At 36.6% G+C, this 19,822-nt stretch overlaps 1 protein-coding gene across 2 annotated transcripts in view; it reads right to left on the reverse strand.

Annotated features, from left to right (window-relative positions):
* SEMA5A (semaphorin 5A) overlaps positions 1–19,822 on the reverse strand; it is a 318,052-nt gene that overhangs the window by 51,591 nt on the left and 246,639 nt on the right. For both annotated transcript variants that reach the window (XM_041411823.1, XM_041411824.1), the window contains one exon: positions 17,992–18,139. In XM_041411823.1, the coding sequence (XP_041267757.1) occupies positions 17,992–18,139 (148 nt within the window). The remainder of the gene's footprint in view (positions 1–17,991; positions 18,140–19,822) is intronic.

Genomic DNA, 19,822 nt, shown 5'->3' on the forward strand with positions numbered 1-19,822 from the left:
CTTCTTTCTGGCAAAGTGAAAACAAAGGTGGGCCTGTCTGGCATCTCAGCCAGTGAGATACGAATATACAACAATTGCATTTGATCATGGGAGTCTCCTACTAATCAGCAGTTAAATGAGAATTTCCAGTGTTCACTAGCAGGATCAAAAAACCCAGATGCATCTTTATTTGCCCACAGGATAAGGCTACTAGCCTAGCACTAAGAATCATAAGCTCATGACATAAGTGATTTATTCCAGTGGATGTGAAGTCTACTGCATAAAATCCAGAGGCAGGTATCCCAATGCTTAGCTGATATGGGATTTCTGAAACATTGATGTCCATATTAAGGAATTTGGGTTTGAAAATCCAATGTTTTGGGGTTTTTTTCATGGGTATGGGAAGTGCCTTTAAATCGTCTGAGGAGCCCCTCTTGCATTCCAGCATGAATGGTCCACCTGAAACCTAAGCATAAGTAAAGGACTAACATGCTTCCTGCTTTGCAGCTCAGTCAATAGGGACTAAGTGCTGTTTGTACCAGGCCACCAGCTTTGCACCAAGCTAACAAGACAGGCTAAAGGGCCTGCTGGGCTGTGCCTGAGCTTGTGCTGGTTTGCCTGAAGATTTGTTTTTGCAAGCAACAGCAACTATCTAATTACCAGATCTCTATTACCTGCTTTGTTTTAACTTTTCATCAGCTCTGTTATAATTGTGTGATGTAATGTCTACACCAATATATATTTTGTACCTAATGGGCATTTGAAACATGCAGTTACTGAGAGCAGAATGACCTCTTAGACCCCCTTAATAAAACACAGCACAGAGGAAGCTTTGAAAGAGCTGGCAGAGAGCAACACCTGAAGTCCAAGGGCTATAAACATCTCTGATGGCCAATTACTGGTCATCAAATGATTGCAACCCCAGGAGCAAGGTAAGTCAGGCCATTCTTCTCAGGCCTTGGGGGAGCAGAGAGAACAAAGAGCAAGCACCCAGCATATGTAAAACACACGTTACAAAGTAAATTCATCTGCAATAAGGAATTGCAAATCAACAAATAATAAGCAAGCCGTGAAGCCTCTTAACAAACATAAAAAAGTTCCCAACCACATCCTAAATTGAGAAAAAAGAAAGCATAAATATCAATGCCATACTTCTGGCCAAGGGCTCAGGATACTGACCAGTTGCTGTAAATCCACCCCCAGACTGAACCCACCAACCCCCACATCGAGGGGCAGTGGGAGGGCCTGCCTAACACCAGACAAAGGCAGAGACTAAAAAGTTTGTGTATTTATGTTACCAGCACATAATTTAAACTATTTGATAAGGCTGTTATAAATGTAAGAAATGTTAAGACTGCAATCAGACTAAGATTAAATTCTTGGCTTCACATAAATGGTGTATTCTTTTTTGCCTGCAACATGATTATAAGTGTTGGTAAATAGGTGGGAATCCAAGCAATCTGTTCTCTAACTTAACAGCAACAAAATTCTCATAAAATACTTCAGAGTTAAGAATATTTTCAAATATTCATGTGCAACTTTAACTCTGTTATTGTTACTAGATCCTGTATTGGAATGATAGAATTTGCAACTTCATAATTTCCTTAAATGAAAACAAATAAATCAATCATGTTTCTTAGATGTAATTGTGATGAAGTCTTTACTAATATCAACCAACATATATGAAACTTATTTACCACTGGTATCTTTGAATTCAGAACTATGAGACAAGAAAATGTGAAGCAAAAATCCCGAAGCTCTATATCTAAGCTGTCTTTGTAATCATGTGATACCAGCAAAGACCTATGAATGTCAGGGCCTGATTGTGATTATACAGTAATTATACTCATCTGATATAGAGGGTGCAAATAGGACTGTAAAATGGAAATCTCTTTAGGATAGAGGCTCAGGAAAATAATGACAGCTAAGGTTTAAAACTTGTTTCTGAGTATATGGATGCTTTTGTAACAATCCAGAAATTGTTTGAGGCAGAGACTGACATTCAAATTTTTTGTTTTATGTGCTGTAAATTTTTTCCACAGAGCTTCAAACTTCCATTTTCATATGCTCTTCAGGAAAGAATCAACTCAGACTTCTCATTCATAGCATGATACTTCAATTTTGGAGTGGGAAATAAGTGACAGAAACGAATCCTCATCAGCATCAAGTCACAGAGAATATTGTAAATCAAAAATTAAGTTCTGAGCATGAAGCTTTAATCAGGTAGAGCTACACTCTCATCTGCAGGGCAGCCATCCCTTAGATTAGCAGAGGTGGGAGGGACAGTTCTCCAGAATTTCAAATCCCTTCAAAGGCTTAGGAAGTAGGGAGTAAAAAATGGTTTCCCCTTTCTTTTTTATTTACTACTTTTCTGAAAGGAGTGAAATTATTTACGTCATGTTGTGAAGATCTAGCATGCAATAATTTTTACCAACCAAAAAAACTGCCCATGGATTTAAGAATTTTAGGCAGTAGGAAGAGGAGAACAGGGATGAAGAGGAGAACAGGGATAAAGGTCCTGGCACAATTCAGCTCTGATTTCCTTAGTTCAGAACTTTACTGTGACATAAGCAAGTGGTGAATTGTGAATTTGTAGGATGTGTTAATATAGGTAAAACTGTAATCATCATACACTATCATTTTTTCACCTATTTCTTCCTCACCAATACATATTTTCAAGATTTATTTGTAATTCTGAAACCATTTAAAAGATGAGCTGAACTTAGAAAAAAAAAGCATTGAGAATTCTGTCCCCAAAATTTGCAATATTTTTTCATTAATTACAGTAATTTAAATCCCTACATGAGTACTATCTGTCCTAGACACAATAAAAGTGTAATAAAATGGAGACATAATAATCCAGAAAGTGAGGAAGATGCTCTTTCATGCAACAGGCATTATAGTTACTGCTGTCTGGTTCCTGATCTGAAAATTACAGCAGTGTTATTAAACAATCACTTTAAGATAAACCTTTATGTTTTCTAATGTGTTGTGGGGGGTTTTTTTGGTGTTTTTTTTTTTTTTTTTTTTTTTTTTTTTTTTTTTTTGTTCAATCTGTCTGTGTAACCTGGAATACTGCCAATATGATTCAGAAGTCCAGTTCTGCCATGTTTTTAATTATAGCTGGAACTGTGCAGGACTTATGATGACTGAGGTACAAATTTTACTTGCAGTAATTCAGAGAAGCCATTTATGCTTTACTCTTTTTGATGAATGGCACAAACCCAGGCTTATGCAATGACAGGTATTATTCAAAGTGTGAGACATGAGAACAACACTTGAATTAAACCACTAGCTGAAACAGGTGAAGTCATTTTTTACCCAAATGAACATTTCACAACAAAATGGCTTTCAGGAAATCTAGATGAGAGTGACTTCTCCAAAGAAGAGCCTGATCCCAGCAGGACCAATAGTGATTCAGTCAAGTCAGAGCTGAAAAATAATTGCAGACAATTTTAATCAGTTCCCTTTACCTTCTATATCCTTCACCTTAGGCAGTCACTCAGACAAACCTGGATGAAGCTGCTCCCCAGCACAACAGGTGTCTGGTGTCTGTTTTGCACTCCCAATACACTGATCCTTACCAAAACTTTATGATATGCTCAACTACCATGTACTTCAGCACCTACACACCCACAAAACTACCTGTTTACAACCCAGAATATGCCTCAGATACATCTATGTGTATATGGATACCTTCTGTAACCTCAACAGTAACTGCAAGTTAGACTCCACTGCAGGATTTAAATTGGCAAGTGTTAGAGGCCTTTAAGGGCTTATCTGTTTTTCTGAAGTTAAAAAAAAGGTCTTCTGAGATGATACAAACTCTCTAGCATTAAACCTTCAAGTTTCCTATCACAGAATAAGTTTATCCTATCCTCATTTACTTTTAAAAACTCACATCCAGAAAAGCACTGAAAAATTGCACTGCTTGTACTGTACACTTAAAAATCTATGGACATATGGTTTGTTAACTTTAATTAATAGAATTGAGCAAGCACACATCCATTTAGGAAAAAACCCCTTTCTTTATGAACTTGTATTATCCCTTCACCACTTAAGAACACCAACAAACAAACCACAGAGCACTTAATGTTTCTCCAAGGAAAATGCAGGGAAGGAATCAATTGGAACAGCTTTGTGCTCAAAATCATCTGTGAAACATCAAAGTTATGTTTGTTGGCATCTGTGCTCCAGCTGCGGGGTTTAGAGCTTTTTGCTTTCTTAATCACGTTCCTTATTCCAAAGAGTAAGTACTTGGTTCTGTGCATTTACAGAGTTGGAAAGTTAATTCACCAGGGATTGCTCATACTCTCACAGCCTTTAAAGTCATTTCCCCAAGAGAACGTGTCAAATTTAAAGCTTCAAAGGACTTGTTTTTTTTTACTGGATTTGATAAGTGACAATTTAACAAAATAAGCTAGATTAAAAATATATATATTTATACTCATTGAACTGTGTAGGAAGAAAGATGCTTAAAATTACAATTATCCGGCCAACAAACAAAAGCCTCTTGCATTCAATTCATAATAAATATCTCTGATGGCAAGATCAAACTACTATATAAGTGTTGGGAATCCACTTATGAGCAAGTACTTGGCTGTTTTAAAAAGCACTCAGAATAACAAAAAGTCTGAGGCTGACTCAGTTATCCCTGAAATCAGAGGAAGACTAAATTGACTTCCCCGCCTTTTGGGTAAGGCCCTGTTTTAGAAGTGACAATCAAACACTAAAATAATTTTGTGTGTCATTTTGTGACTGCATACAAAATAGAATATGATTTTGAACAGCTACACAAACCAAATGCTGTATTTTTTCCATAGATTTTAAATATCACGGATTCTGAGTCCTCCTGTTTGACCACCCCTTAGGGTGGAAGTGTGGTGCTATCAGTGTGTAAGTGGGGAGGAGTATTTTGGGGCGTTTAAATGCAATATAACTGTTCAGTAGCTGCAAAAAGTCCCCTGCAGGAACACAGCTTTTACCCTTGAGTAAGCAAACTAGGCTGCTGGTTTAACTGCCCAAGGTTAAGAAATACGAATAAAATGACAAAAGTACATATATTTTGGCCAACAGTTTTGGTTTTTTCTTTTTCCCCAGAAAAGCTTAAAAAGAATTTTCTTTGCTGAATTCTGCTGCTTTGAGAGGTGATTCTACTCAAGAGAAAAGTATTAGGGGGCCAGTCCCTGACGCCTCCTCTGCAGTACAAATGAACACAGCAGAGAGCTGGGTTCAGTACAGCCATTAATGAGGGACCTGCAGAGGGATGTGATCCAGCAGAGCAGGGAAGGAGGGAAGCTCACCAGGGGCAGTGTTTTAGAGGCAGAGAGCAAATGCTTGCTGCCAATCAAGAAACCTGAGGAAGGGCAAAAAGAAATCATCAGAACTAAACAGCAGGGAGATAACACTAACCTGCAAAAAGCTGAACTTGGGTACAAACCAAGAATGAAGGGAAATAATAATGAATCTAACATAATAAATGTAAAAACATAGTGAGAGAGGCCAGAAAAGAATTCAGGGAGGTACTGTGTGAGGTCTAAAGGCTAAGATGCAGTCCTGCTTCAAGGACTTTAGGGACAGAAAGATTGCTACAAAGTAGCAAATGCCCAGTGCACTGAGAAGGCTCACAAGGGGTATTTAGAAATGGCAAGAGCACAGCAGGCTGCGCTAGATGAAGACATGATGGCACAAATAGATAAAAAGAGAAAAAAGTGTCACCAAAGAATGTAACAACAGAAGCAGAAATAAGAAAACTAATATTAGTGACACACAGCTTCTTGCCCAAATTTATCTTCCTGTCTGAAGCCTGGAAGATGCTAAATGTGACATCACTTTTAAAATATACTTCAGGAAGTTCAGGGGAGCTGAAAAAACAAGCATGACATCTGAATTGGGAAAATCAGAGAAATCATAATAAAGCATGAAATTAGTGGAATATGAAATATGATCTGCTGCAGAACAAAATTATATGCTCTGCTTTTCTTTAAAAGGAAGATACAAACCTATCGGAAGTTCTGAAGGAGTCAACAACTTATGGATACAAGCGGTAAGCTGATACAGTTTACTCTGAATTCAGAAGGACAGTTCACAGCGTATCTCAAAGGAATTATTCCCCTCTTAGGAGACCTGCAGCCACAAGCTAAACAAAAATCTATTATGCTTTCACAGATAATTAACTGCTTAAAAGATGTAAATGGAAGAGAGGAGTAAATGGTCAGTTTTTCACAGTGAATGGTGTTCAACATGGTCTGTGCTCTAAACCTGTGTGGCTAAACTGATTTAACAGCAGGGAAAGTACTGTACCTAAAATAGCGCCTATGTTCAAAAAAAAAAAAAAAACCACAAAACAAAAAACCCAAACACCACTCTGGAGGGCATTCTGCAGAGGGGAAAAAAAGGAAAAGGTGAGTATAAATTAAATTTTATCAGGCTGGGACTGCAGGAAGAATGCAGTTCTAAGAAATAAATTAATCAGTAAATTTCCCTCAAATAATCAAAGGTACCTACCTCAGAAAAGGCAAAAGTTAACAGTTCGTTTTCATCTCTATTTGTCTGACTATATTAAATAAAGTTCTTCTATAGCTTTAGAAAGGACAAATACTTTTCTAAAATCTTGCACTCTTGTTATTTAGGTTTTCATTTCTTCTCCACATTTCATGCTACCTGCCTCTCACAACACAGGAAATTCTGCTCATACATATTTTTTCTTCCTATGAAGTCATTAGTTAGTTTTCTTGGAACCATAAGGGAAAGCCAGATTTTGCTTTACAGATAGGGCATCTCATATTATACTTCTTCAGTTTACTTAGAAAACTAACTCAGCAAATAAAACACCAGTCATTCTGAAAACAAAGCAAAGTGAAAACATTTCCCTAACTAGAGATACCAAACAATACTGCATTTCTTACTTTTTTTTTTCAAAATTACATTCATATGACTCCCAGCAAGATTTTTGATGGATTAATTCCCATAATCTACCAGTTGCTTTTTTTCTTGCATTCTGTGTAATGGATCATTTTTATACTTCATACAAAATTGCTGATGATAGATTTCACTATATGTCTAATATTCCTTTTAGCCCTACATCTCAGAAGAAGACAATACTCAGTGCTATTACTTCTTTTTCTAAGTACTTTAAAACTCTTTAACAAAATATTCATTCTGCCAAGCTATCTCACACAAATGCTTCAATATGTGCACTGGGATTCTGGATCAGCTTTTCAGGAAGGGATAGGATACACATAAATTAACAATTTTTAACAGGCAGCTTAGTGCCTTTGCAAAGAGGTTTATGTGTTCCTACGTGAAAGCATACAGTATATTTCTAGTTTTGTGAACAACTGCCTGAAAATTTCAGAAACTTCTGAATGAATCTCTTCTCATGCTTTAAATACAGTGAGCATATTTCATTTCAGCTTAAAGCCGAATTATAGGTTTTCTACTCTCTGGATTTCTGCTTGCTAATGTCATCCAAGGCTGTGAAAATACTTAGATAAGTTAGTCAATGCCAAGAGATGTCTATTGACTAACTCTCATGTTTTTCATAGAGTTTATACTGAGGGGATGGGGGCAGAATAAATTCAGCTGTGAAAAATAAAATTTTTGCTAATAAGTGGTATATCCACAATAGTAGGACATAACCAGAACAGTAAATTGACAAAGCCACATGTAGCATCCTCACAAGCACCAACATGTAAATAGCTTTTTACAAAGCATCATGGAATCTGCCACTACCTTCAGAAATAATCTTCATGCAATAAAGATGGGGCTGCTTTTGAGCAATAACCCATAAGAGTGTTGTGCTGAGCACCGCACAGGTGTTGGCTGAGTAACAGTCTCATATGTGACCTGGTGCCTGGCAGTCCAGCCTGTGTAACTGGCAAAGTATCTGCAATACCCAAGGTCAGCTCTGCTGTTGTGGGTGGGGGTTTTTCTACTTTTCCTTCTGGAGATCAAATTAAGTTACAAAGAGATCAAAGGGATCTGGTCCTTCCTCTGAATCAGATAGCTGAAAAAATACAGGTACGGTCTGCAGCTGCTTTTCTACATCTGGACCCTCTCTGACAAGGCAAAGCAAAAACTGCATTTTGGGGCTGACTCATTTCTGGACTAGTCCCAGTCTATGTAGGGCCATCAAAAATTTCATAAAATAAATGAACACCTGTATCTTTACAAGTTAGTAACTTGTTTCACTGATCTCTCATGCTGGAAATTCTTATAAGTAACAAGGTTGGAGATTTTTCATAACATAAACTGAAAGGAAAGGCCTGCTTTTATAACTTCAGCTTTCTGATGTGTCGGATGAAATAACAAGTATTGTTGAATTAGAAAAACTCTCTTCTGAAAGGAGTAATACTTTTATTTTCATCTGCATTATGGAGATGAAATATGCAGCATGATTCTGCTTTCAAGTAACAAAAGGGGTTTGATAGGGTGACTGTGACACTTCATCCTATCCTTCAACCTGCAAGGACAAATCACTGTGTATTCTGGTAAATGAGCTCAGTGTTTGCATTAGTTTATATTCTCAGACAAGAAGAACACAATCCCATCTACTGGAGTATTCAGATCTAAATATTATTATTTCAGAATGCTGCAACAGACTGAGTCACATCATTCTGAAGATACAAAATAAGCTATAAATAAACACAATGAAAATGTATGTTTACCTTTTTTAAGGCTTGTAAACATATTTGTTCAAGACGAATGTCAGAGGCTTTGAATAACTAAATGCCTTTTATTTGGTGGCTGCAGTACTAGTGCAGAAGTATTCCAAATCAACAACTTAGTGTGAAAGGGAGAATTGGATGAACCAAGGAGGAAAAATAAAAGGAAGTTTTAATAACTCCATCAATAAACATTCAGAAATTTTAAAAATGGTTTCTTGACCTCCTATAACTTGTGTAAGAACAGGGTTGCCTGACACCATTTTCAATGAAAATTAAAATCCTACCACAGCCAAATAAATTAAAAATTATTATGAGGTCCTGAGACTAAGTAAAAATAAAAGCTGGCACATAAATATAATTAATTTGGATGGAGTTCCATCTAATTGCACTCAGATGGCTAAGGACTGCTGTCAGTCAGCTCAGCTAACAAATCACTCTAGCACTCTTCAAGAGTTGCTGCATTAGTGAAGCTATAAATGGCAACAGTGCATATTACTTATTCAGGCTTCATCCATCCCTCAATTTACTGAGGTCAAATTGAAGAATACTGAAACAAAACTCCCCTTTGTATTAAGGTCTACATGTGAGAAGACTTTTCGGTATAAAATGTGTAAACACAATTACTATGTTTGCACTGTGCCATTTTAAGTACAGGTGACTAAACCTAAAAAGAACAAAATCAATCAGGGGGACAATTTGTAGCAAACTGACTCAACACTCCCTTAAAAATAGGAACATTGGAAATGCCATTCTAGATCAGGCATGCCTTCCCTGGTTATTGTCAAATGGCAGCACCAAAATAAGCAGAATGCAAAAAGCACAGCTCTAAATCTGATTGTTAGTATTCAGGAAAAAGACATAAAACTTTAAAATTTGATTTACTATGCTAACAAAAATCTATTTTTTTGTCTATTATAATTCTACTTCATCCTGATACCCTGCACAATTTTAGTTGTGTGGAGTTTTATTGGTTCTTAAGATTTAAGCCTCAACAATTTCTTGCAACAAGTTACATCATTTAACAATGCCCTGGAGAGAAATGAATTCCCTTCACTAGCTTCTTATTTCCTTAAAACTCAGTATACTACAGTATAGAGTACACAGAAACTCCAATGTTCCCTGTCTAAACCTGTCATTAATTTATGTATTAGTCCTTCATACACTAGAACCCTGCATACTCTGATTTACGAGAATCCCAATCTTTTCCCTTCCTTTGGAACACTTTCCTAAGCTCAGCCCACTTCCACCATGGGCCATATCCTTCAAGATCAGTAAGCATGGGTACAGAAGAATTTTATGTAACTGATCTATCAGGTTTCTGAGGTAATTTTCAATGTTATGCTTCATGCACTCTTTTTTCCAATTTTGATTACAATTGTACAATGAAGGTTGCTACTGAACTGACGACAGTAAAATTAAGGTTTCTCCAAACTTGAAAAAGACATATCTTTGTAATGGAAGAGACTTTGAAATTTGTAGATGAAATCATAATGAGCTTTCATGACTTCAGTCATTGTCACAAAGCTGTCAGATAAATTCAGCTTCAAAATATGCTCAGCTTTGAAGATAACAGCAGTGTTGGAGAAATCACATTATTGCAATACGGGAAACAAAAACTGTGATTTTATCTAGCTTCAGTCCAGACTGCTACAATCATCCCTTCTGAGATTAGTTTATATATGAATCCCAAGAGTACCTTTTTTGTCTTCCTTGGGAATATCTTGCTGAAACTTCCTAACCGCTATAACTGAATCTATTTTTCTTTCACCATTGCACAAACATTCTGGCTTATAGCCAGAATCATAAACAATTCACACACCAGGGTCATTCTCCTGTCTTGTTCCTTGCTGTGCTTCAAGGTGAAAGCAGGAGCTTCTGCTGTGTTCATGATTGCAATTATCATACAAAATTCTTGATTTCTATTACTTCAGCCCTCAGAAACATCTAGTGCCTCCTGTGTGACATGCAAGTCAACTTTTATACCGATGATGCCTCAAAAGTTCAAATCACCAGAAAATATAATCCAAATTTTTCCTCCAAAATTACTAAAAGCACTTATAAGTAAAATATGTCTAAACACATTCCTTTAGGAGATGTAGAATAACCTTCCAATAACCCGGTGCTTCTCCTCCTTGGAAAAACCACTAGTATGTCCAGTGGGTAAAGACAGAGAAAGCTAACATCGATGTAACAGAGATATATAAAGAGGTATAACTTAATAACTCTATTTAACATCTGTATCATGAATTTAATATAATTTACTTTGAAGTTGCTCCATTTTGATTGTCAGAAAGCCCTTTTATCTTCTTGAAGAACAATGTCAGAAAGATATGAAGTGGTCCACATTAGTAATACCCTAAGAGACTGCACTGCATTTTCCATTTACATCAGAATTATGTTTTACCCTGGAGTTGTTCAGCAATTTGAAAATCAGAGATCAGGTGAAGCAGCCTGTCTTTACCTGCATCAATTTTTTGGTTTCCACAAATTTGGATTAGAGGTTTACTGTAATTGTTTTTTCTTTTTAAAAACAAAACACCGTATATTAAATACAATTTTAGTTGTTACAAGAAGTCCAGGATACTCCAGGACAAACTTTTTTTTTTTTTTTTAACAGCTCTCCCTGTTTATGTCAATTCTGATTTCATGAAAATACTACTTATGTACCAAATAAAGCTACACAACCCATTAAAAAAAAAACAAAAAAAAACCCAAACAAAAAAAAAAAAAAAAAAACCAAAAAAACAAAAAACCCCTAGATCCACAAGCACTGGAAATAATGAAACCTGATTTCCTATAAGTTTATATTTCAAGTCTTTGAAGTTGATTCATTTAATCCTCTCACATTTCCCCTTCCATACTCTTGCCTGTAGGATTTAGCAGTCCAACTGCTAAAAATTAAGAGACGCGTGTCTACCCCAAACAACACGTCTGCTGGTATGTACACTCATTGACCAGCATCTGACACCACTTGGACCAAGCAATGGACTCAGCTGCAAGTCTGTCTCTCAATGTAGAAACAAATTTAAGGTTTTTTCCCTCTACTGGGTCCCTGTTTTTCATGCAACTTGTCCCAGTTCCTTGTTGTCAACTAAGGCCACTCTCCCATCAAACGTATTTGTAATGGGGGCGTGGGTGCTTTACTTATGACCAGAAGAGTTAGAATACCTGACAGACCACAACATCATCCTGTAAGCTCTATTACTGGATAAAACTAAGCTAGAACTATGCCATCTACTTTTTTGTTCTGGTTTTTAATCTTCAGTGGCAGTTACAGATTACTTTCCAGAGATAACTGAATGTTCTAGGTCCACAGCAATGAAAAAAACCTCAGGCTCCATGAAACACAAGTCCTTAGGAAATACCCTCAAGTTTCGCTCATTAATTCAATTTAAAATTAGTGTAGCACAAAACTTTGGTACCCAAGCTTCTTTCTTCCTATTTTTCTCCTTTTTCATTCATATCCAAAACCTATCCAATCAAAGAAAAGTAGAAGTTCACATCTCTTAACAGTGATTCCTTGAGCCCAGCACTGCTGGGTGCAGACTGAAGGGGGTTTTAGGTACTTTTTCTGTGGTTATCAAAGGCAGCAATGACCACAATTCAAACACAGGGCCTCACAGAGCTGGGGGGACAGTATCACATCTAAATAACAATGATGAAAACTACATATACAGCAAAAGAACCACTGAAACCTGCAACAAATGGCGAGACCTGAGACAGGACACACTCCAGTGTACCTGGTGTTTTAGAAAACAGTGGGGAAAATTCTGTCTGAAGGAGATTTGGTCTCCTGTCTCTGATCACTACAGCTCCCTAACTGGATGGAGGCACATGGCTGTCACTTGACCTCAAGGCACACACTGGCTGTTGCCTTCACCCAAAGCCCTGAGAAAGCTTACGCACCGTTACACTAACATTTATTTACTATGTTTTTTTAAAATAAGATTTGGAGTTCTGGATCAAACATTCATCATCTGTATGACAGATATACATATGCCCAATACAAAGTTCTTGAAATGTGTTCGCATTGGCAAACCGTTATAATTGGATTTGGAAGAGATTACAAATCAGATGGCATTGGTCCATGAAAGAAGTTACTTTACATGACCTGGAAGTCCTGGAAAGAGCTTGCTACAAGAATCTCAGAACGGGACTGCAGTCAGTGTCAGTTGTCACAGGTTGAACTGAATAGTTTCATAGTAGCTAAAAATGTATCTCACATCTTAAAGTTACTTTAAAAATTACATTTCTCAAAAAAGGGATGCTTCACCTATTCTAAGCAAGAAAGCAAACAAGTTACAATTTAGCCTCTTTTCCAAAATTAAATAAATGAAACAGCAAAATTATTCTGGATGTGTGCCCAAATATGACCATAAACAGCTCACATTTGGATATATATGCACATCAGTTCAACCAGTTTAGATTTCACATTTACCTTGACTATGAATGCCAGCTGGTAATTCACTTTACTGACCAAGGTAAGCAGATATGTACCATTGATCAAGATGTTTAAGCATTCTCTGAAACGATTTCTTATGATTTTGTTGTGGGTTTTTTTGTTTTGGTTTTTTTTTTTTTCTGTTGTTGTTGTTTGTTTGTTTTTGTTTTACCCTCTTTAAGTAACTTGATATTGCTTTAAATTGCAGTAGAATGTGCAGCCACAAAAGAAGACAGGTTCTACTTTGTTAAACCTTTAATACATAACAAGAGTTAATACCAATAGAGTTTGCATTACAGAAGAAAAAAGGATTGAAAAAGGAAATAAAGTAGGCAAACATATAAATAGTACAATTTCTTATACATCATGCTTGTGAGATTGTTTTCTGGTTATGTAATAGATTATTTTTCTTAAGTAAAATGAAAACTTAAAAAAGAACTAAAAAAACCATAATCATTTTATTTTCTGGTCACTTTTCTGGACTATAAATTTCAAACTTATTTTGTGAGATGGCAAGTAAAAAAAGGCAGACTGCTCTCTCTGATGGACAAAGTACTTCTGAAAACATGCCATCCTCAAATTCTCTTTAAGAAATTGATGAAAGAAAAAAATGCTGACTTTTTTTTCTTTTCATCCTCTTTCATTACAAAAACTCTAGAATACAAATACACTTTATGAAAAAAAGTTTTGTTCAGAACAATTCCAGAACGTTGAGAAAATAATACTAATAATTAAAAAACAAACAAACAAACAAACAAAAAAAAAAAAACAAAAACCAACAAAAACACAAGACAAAAAAACCCTTTAAAAATAGCTATTATTTTCTAGGAAACAGATAAAATTCCTCCCTTTTTTGTGTGTGTTTGGGGTTTTTTTTGGCTTGGGGTTTTTTGTTTGTCTGTTTTTATTCCACAGCAAAACACAGCATGCTTTGTTCTGGTATGTGGAAAATATATACCATTTACCAGTCTCCCAGTACAAAAACTAAGATTAATGTATATGTTAGTATGACTGAAATGAGAACACAGACAAATATACACATAAAGCATGTCACCCAACTTGAGCCTCAAACTAAATTCCTCATTCTATTAATAATTCTTTTAAAAAGTTATTCTTTTATTACTGGCCTGAGACAAATTCAAGTAAGATTATGCTTCTCAAGGGAAAAGAAGCATATTCTGAAGGAAACATACAGCTTATCTGAGTACGCTGTAAATTCTGAAGATGTTTGTCCTCTGAGTCACATTAGCACAGTCCAGAGAATTCCACAGTTCCTTCTCTAGTGCCTGTATCACCTGCATACATGAGATCAATACCTGTTTTGTGATCTGCTTAAGCTATTACCAGATTTTAGCTGCTCTTAAATTTGGTTGCGATGGTTCTATCTCTTATTAGACAATTTTAAGCACTCTTTAGTAGCTTTGATTAACTTAAAGACTTGACAGGTCCTTATGACTCCAGATTTTGATTTCGAACTTCATCTTTTTGACCTTTATGAGTCTCTGTGGTCTAATTCTCCTGTATCATATTGATTTATGGTTTTCTATATTCAGTGAAAACACCTTCAATCCTAAGGCTCTGGCCATCCATTTTCATGTATTGAGTGCACTTAAGTAACAGATGCATCTTTAAGGTAACATCACGGTTTTCTCTCTGTGGAATATTTATATGCATCAAAAGATTTATCATTATTATTTTACAAAATGAGTTGGAAATAACAGTAGGGAATTCTACTGAGTTCTGATAAAAATATTCAAATGACTTGGCTGTTATCTGCTATAAGGCAGATAAAGGCAAGGAACCAAATGATGAGAAACATGCAAGAAGACAAGCACAGGCAGTAGCTTCTTGCTGTGATATTACAGCTTAGGAGAAATACAATCAAACTAAAAGGAAGAAACACTGTTCATTAAAAATTGTGTGGTATCAATCATTAGGTAGACAAAAAACTATAGCCATTAATATGGTAAAAACTGCAAAATAAGGACAGAAAAATAGATTAGGATTGGCTATACTGCAGTCTCACAGCCAGGTTGCAGATTGGTAAACAGAAGAGGCAGGTTCTCCTAGGAAATTAAATCTGGTCCCCTGATACTGCCAGCAAGCATACTGTAAGACTCTTAAGTCTTATAAAAACAGTTGCTGTTGTTGGTTTTTTCCCATGATTCCCTAAAAACTAAGTTCTAAAAACAAAGAACTAGTACATTTGAAAGGGGTCCCAAGACAGCATTTCATCCATCCTACACCTCTGATGCATCAAAAATTTAATTTCAAGAAGAAATGAAGCCTTACATAGTTACTATCTTCTTGAATAATAAGTTTTCCAGTCCTCTACCCTTTTTTCTTCTCCTCTCCACAGGCCACAGACACTGAACTATTCAGCTGCAACTCATGCTGCTGAAATGTTGTGAAGGTTTCACAGAGCTCATCCTCAGTGAAGAAGGTAAACCAGAAACCTGGAGAGTCTCTGTATAGTTTAAAGCTATCATATAATGGTGGGGAAAACCAGGCACTTTAAGTCCCTGAGTCTACTCCGAACTATGCCTTTAAATCACGTGATAAGTGTTTGGCTCATAACATCTTTTACTCCAGACAAAACAAACAGTAGATAGTATAGATTACTACCACTTTCACTGCAACACTTCCAGAGATTTTTTAGATTCTCAAGTACTCAAAGCTATTCAGGATAAAAGTTTTTTGAAATAAACTAAATTCACTAAATATTTTGCACAACTTAAGCTAAGTATCACTGTAATCATTAAAGAATGGGAAACAGCAGTAAGAAGACACATCAACTTGTCCTTTATTCACAATGGTAAAATGTGTAATTGTAACTGTTTGGAAAAATACATAACTGCTACAATAAAACCAAAAATTTGGTTAAAGCAGAAGAACACCCAATAAGTTTCATATTTTTGCTCCTCATTCATAAGACATTATTAATATAAATATTTAAACTCTTCAACAATTAAAAGAATTATTTCTGATTTCTGATTTCACTTTCTTAGATTAATGAAAAAAACTCTGAGAAGAAATAAAGTACTTTTTCTCCAGCTTCACTTAGTGACTATGCCCTGCTATGGCTGCAAATCCTCTCAAAGGTTCAAATTCAGTGACAAGCAACTCAAAGGTTCCAATTCAGTGAAACTTAACCAAAACACAGACTTTATACCACAGTCCTTTGTCTTGCAAGAACACCAGGGTTTATAGAGGAGTTCTACACTGGATGGGTTTCCATTGGTGGCAAGTTTTAGCAAGACAACTATGTACTCCAAAGCTTGAAACTATAAACACAATACTTTTCTAGTTAATGAAAAATCTCCAGAACAGTTCCACAGCTGAACTGGAATTCTGTGGTGCAGCAGAGTATGTGCTAAGACTGTTAATAAATTACAAACCCCAGTACTATTAATCTGAAATTAGTTATAATACGAAATTTTTACATAAAAGGTTTTCCTACTTTCTTCATAGAGCTTTCCAAGCAAATTAGAGCCACATATTTTTGAATTAAGACCATGGGAAGATTCTCTGCAGAATAAAATGCCACTATATTTCACAAACATTACTATAGGATAAATAGGAACAAGTGAAGGAAAAAACCTTCATATTGTGCTCTTTTCAGTGCGAGTCAGAAAGGTTTAACACTAGATCTAGACCATATGTTTGCTTTTTTGGTGTACCATCAGAAGAGACAAATGTTTTGGAAAACTTGATAGAATTCTAAGTTATTGGGTTAATTCTTAAAGTTTGACAGAAATAAAAGAACAAGCTTCTTGGTTGTTTTTAATCTACTCAAAATGCAATTCTATCATCAGAATGAATTTTAAAAAGAGAACAGATCCTGGGAAAATGCACAAAACCTTCAAATTGGAAAAAGGTAATAAATTATCCTTTCTTTAGTACTGAATTACTGTCAGTCTAACAAACAGACCACTGATTATGACAAACCTCAGAATTAGGCCTCTCTGAAATTCAGACATGTAAAAATTGGCTTAATAGTAAAAAGAAAAGAAAAATTTCTTCTACCTCTTTACCTACACATCTCTATTTGTTCAGATATATGAAAAATCGCCGACATGTTTTCCCATATGTTTCTCTTGTTAAACTGGATATCAATAAAACACTTCTACTCATTCAATCATCCCACTGTAAATTCAAAGCCTGCCAGCTGCTAGACTGCTGCTGTGTCAAGATCACTGCTATCCAATCTCACCTCAGCACTTTCCTGGTGCTTCCATGCATTCACTGATTGGCTCCTTATGTATTTAGATGTGGAAATTAGCTTTTTCTCTGCTGTACAGAACATGGTACACTGGAGTCCTGGGCTCATAGCTAGGGTTCCTATGCACTCTGATGATAAAAACAAAAAACCCACTATAAATCTGAACATCTACATCTGCACCAGCCTCGCCTCAAGAAGCTCAAATTCTACATGATACTGTGAAAAAGCAAAACTATATGTATTTCTGATTGATAAATTGTGAGGATTTCAAGCAACACAGAGACAAAAACAGCCTGGTGACTACTCATGTTAGGGGTAGAGCTTATAGACATACATAGATGCTTTATGGGCATAGAGTGTTAGGACAGGTGGAAATAGCTTCAAGTTTTGCCAGAGGAGGTTTAGATTGGATATCAGGAAAAATTTCTGCACTGAAAGGGTTATTAGGCACTGGAACAGACTGCCCAGAGAAGTGTCAGAGGCACCATCCTTGCAGACATTCAAACACACATAGACGAGGCACCAAGGAATACGGTTCAATGGGGGAGTTGTCGCAGCTGTGTTAATGGTTGGCCCTGGTAACCTTAGAGGTCTTAAATGATTTTATGATTCCATGACATCTGTGGCACGTGGCACATGGCCATAGATATTTGATGAAGAGAATGCTGAAAATTGCTTACCACGCTGCAGCCAGGACAGTCAGGACCATTTTCACACGTCCTGCGCCGTGCCTGGATCCCTCCTCCACACTGAGCCGTGCAGCGCTCCCATGGCCCCCAGCCTGTCCAAAACACATGAGGGGGGCACAACAAGTGCTCATTGCAGTACCTGTGAGAAGAGAAATAAGGAGGTAAAGAATCTATTTATTATCAAGGCATGACCTCCCCCAAAACCTCCCTCATTTGCATAATTTAGATAGATATTTGTACAGGGAAATATGTTATACAAAGGGCCTTCCCCTACCCATTAAGCACCTCACTAACAGTTGTAACACTGCACAGAGTGTCTAAACATTTGAGCGGGGTGTTTTCAGGTTGCAGTTGTGTGGGTGGAGCATTTGTTTGCTTTATGCAGTGACTTTAAACATTCCATGCGATGCAGCCACGCAATTGTACTGTGGTCACGTAAGCAAACTACTTTATTAAAACCAGATGTGGCTATGCCTCTGTGGCAGTCAACCAAACAGAAGGCAAACATTCATGCAGGCAGTCTCTTATCAGTCGATTGTACTGTGGTCACGTAAGCAAGATTGCAAACTACTTTATTAAAACCAGATGTGGCTATGCCTCTGTGGCAGTCAACCAAACAGAAGGCAAACATTCATGCAGGCAGTCTCTTATCAGTCTCCAGCTAAGAACTGATTAGGATCTATCTCTCTCATCTTCAGATAGCTACACTTGCTTTTTGCTCTTCATAGCATTTCTGCTTCTGTGGACAACATAAAAGATAAAACATTGATTCTAGGCATAAAGAACTGCACTTGCTTATAATGTTGTTGCTTTAACTTTTAAAGGGTGTTTTTAGCTATTAAAATCTTTCAAAGATTCTCCTGTAGGCTGCAAACTGATTCAGAGGCCTAGTAGTTTCCTGAGGGAAGCACTATTGAGCTGTCATTTTTTGTTACAATACATTCAGAAAGAATGTGGGAAGGTCCCAGCTTCAGCTGAGTTTTTCCAATTTTTGTTCCTGAGGGAAGAACTATTGAGTTGTCACTTTTGTTACAATACATTCAGAAGGAATGTGGGAAGGTCCCAGCTTCAGCTGAGTTTTTCCAATTTTTGTAGAAGCCTTAGATTCCTGATTTTTTGAGTGTGCCATCCAATAACTCTAGCCATAGCATATGCTGCTTTTTAAGGAAGCTCTACACAGGTCCAAAGGATTTGGGCCATCAGCTAGTGTGACTAGAGTTCTCTAAGAGACCAAGCTCTTACTTAGATAAAGCAAACACACAACACAGTCAGGAAACAGACAACACTAAAGAAATTCTCTGATATTTTATGGATGCATCTGGGTGGCTCTTGTTACAATACTGACTGTCCTAAATGAACAAATCAATCTGACACAGTACTCCTCAGTTTTTACACAATTCATCCAAAATCCAATGTCTTCTTGCCCTTCTAACAAGTTTTCATCTCTTGGCACTGTTCTACAGTGAAAACTGACTCTAATACTCCAGTTATTAATTTTCTACAAAAAGAGAAATGACAGTATGAACAGTTGTTATTTTCAACAAGAACAACCACAACAGGTTTTTTGCTTGTATTCAGAAAGCCCCAATATCAGCAAGCTCTAATTCTTCATTATCCTTCATTCTAAGGAATTTGAACATTTGGAACTCTGTGGAGGGCAAAAAAATAATGTTGGTGGTGTAAGTAACATACTAAAGTAGATTTATTGCATATGCTGGAGCCTAAGATGCAAACTTTGTCCCTAGGTCTGGGCAACTCCATCAAAATCTAAAGACTGGGAGGGAGGTTAATAGGGGAGTGACATTTAGTTTTCTGCTTCTGT

The sequence above is a fragment of the Onychostruthus taczanowskii genome, unplaced genomic scaffold (genome assembly GCF_017590055.1).
Source record: "Onychostruthus taczanowskii isolate IOZ18803 unplaced genomic scaffold, ASM1759005v1 scaffold37, whole genome shotgun sequence".
In the NCBI taxonomy this organism is placed as follows: Eukaryota; Metazoa; Chordata; class Aves; order Passeriformes; family Passeridae; genus Onychostruthus; species Onychostruthus taczanowskii.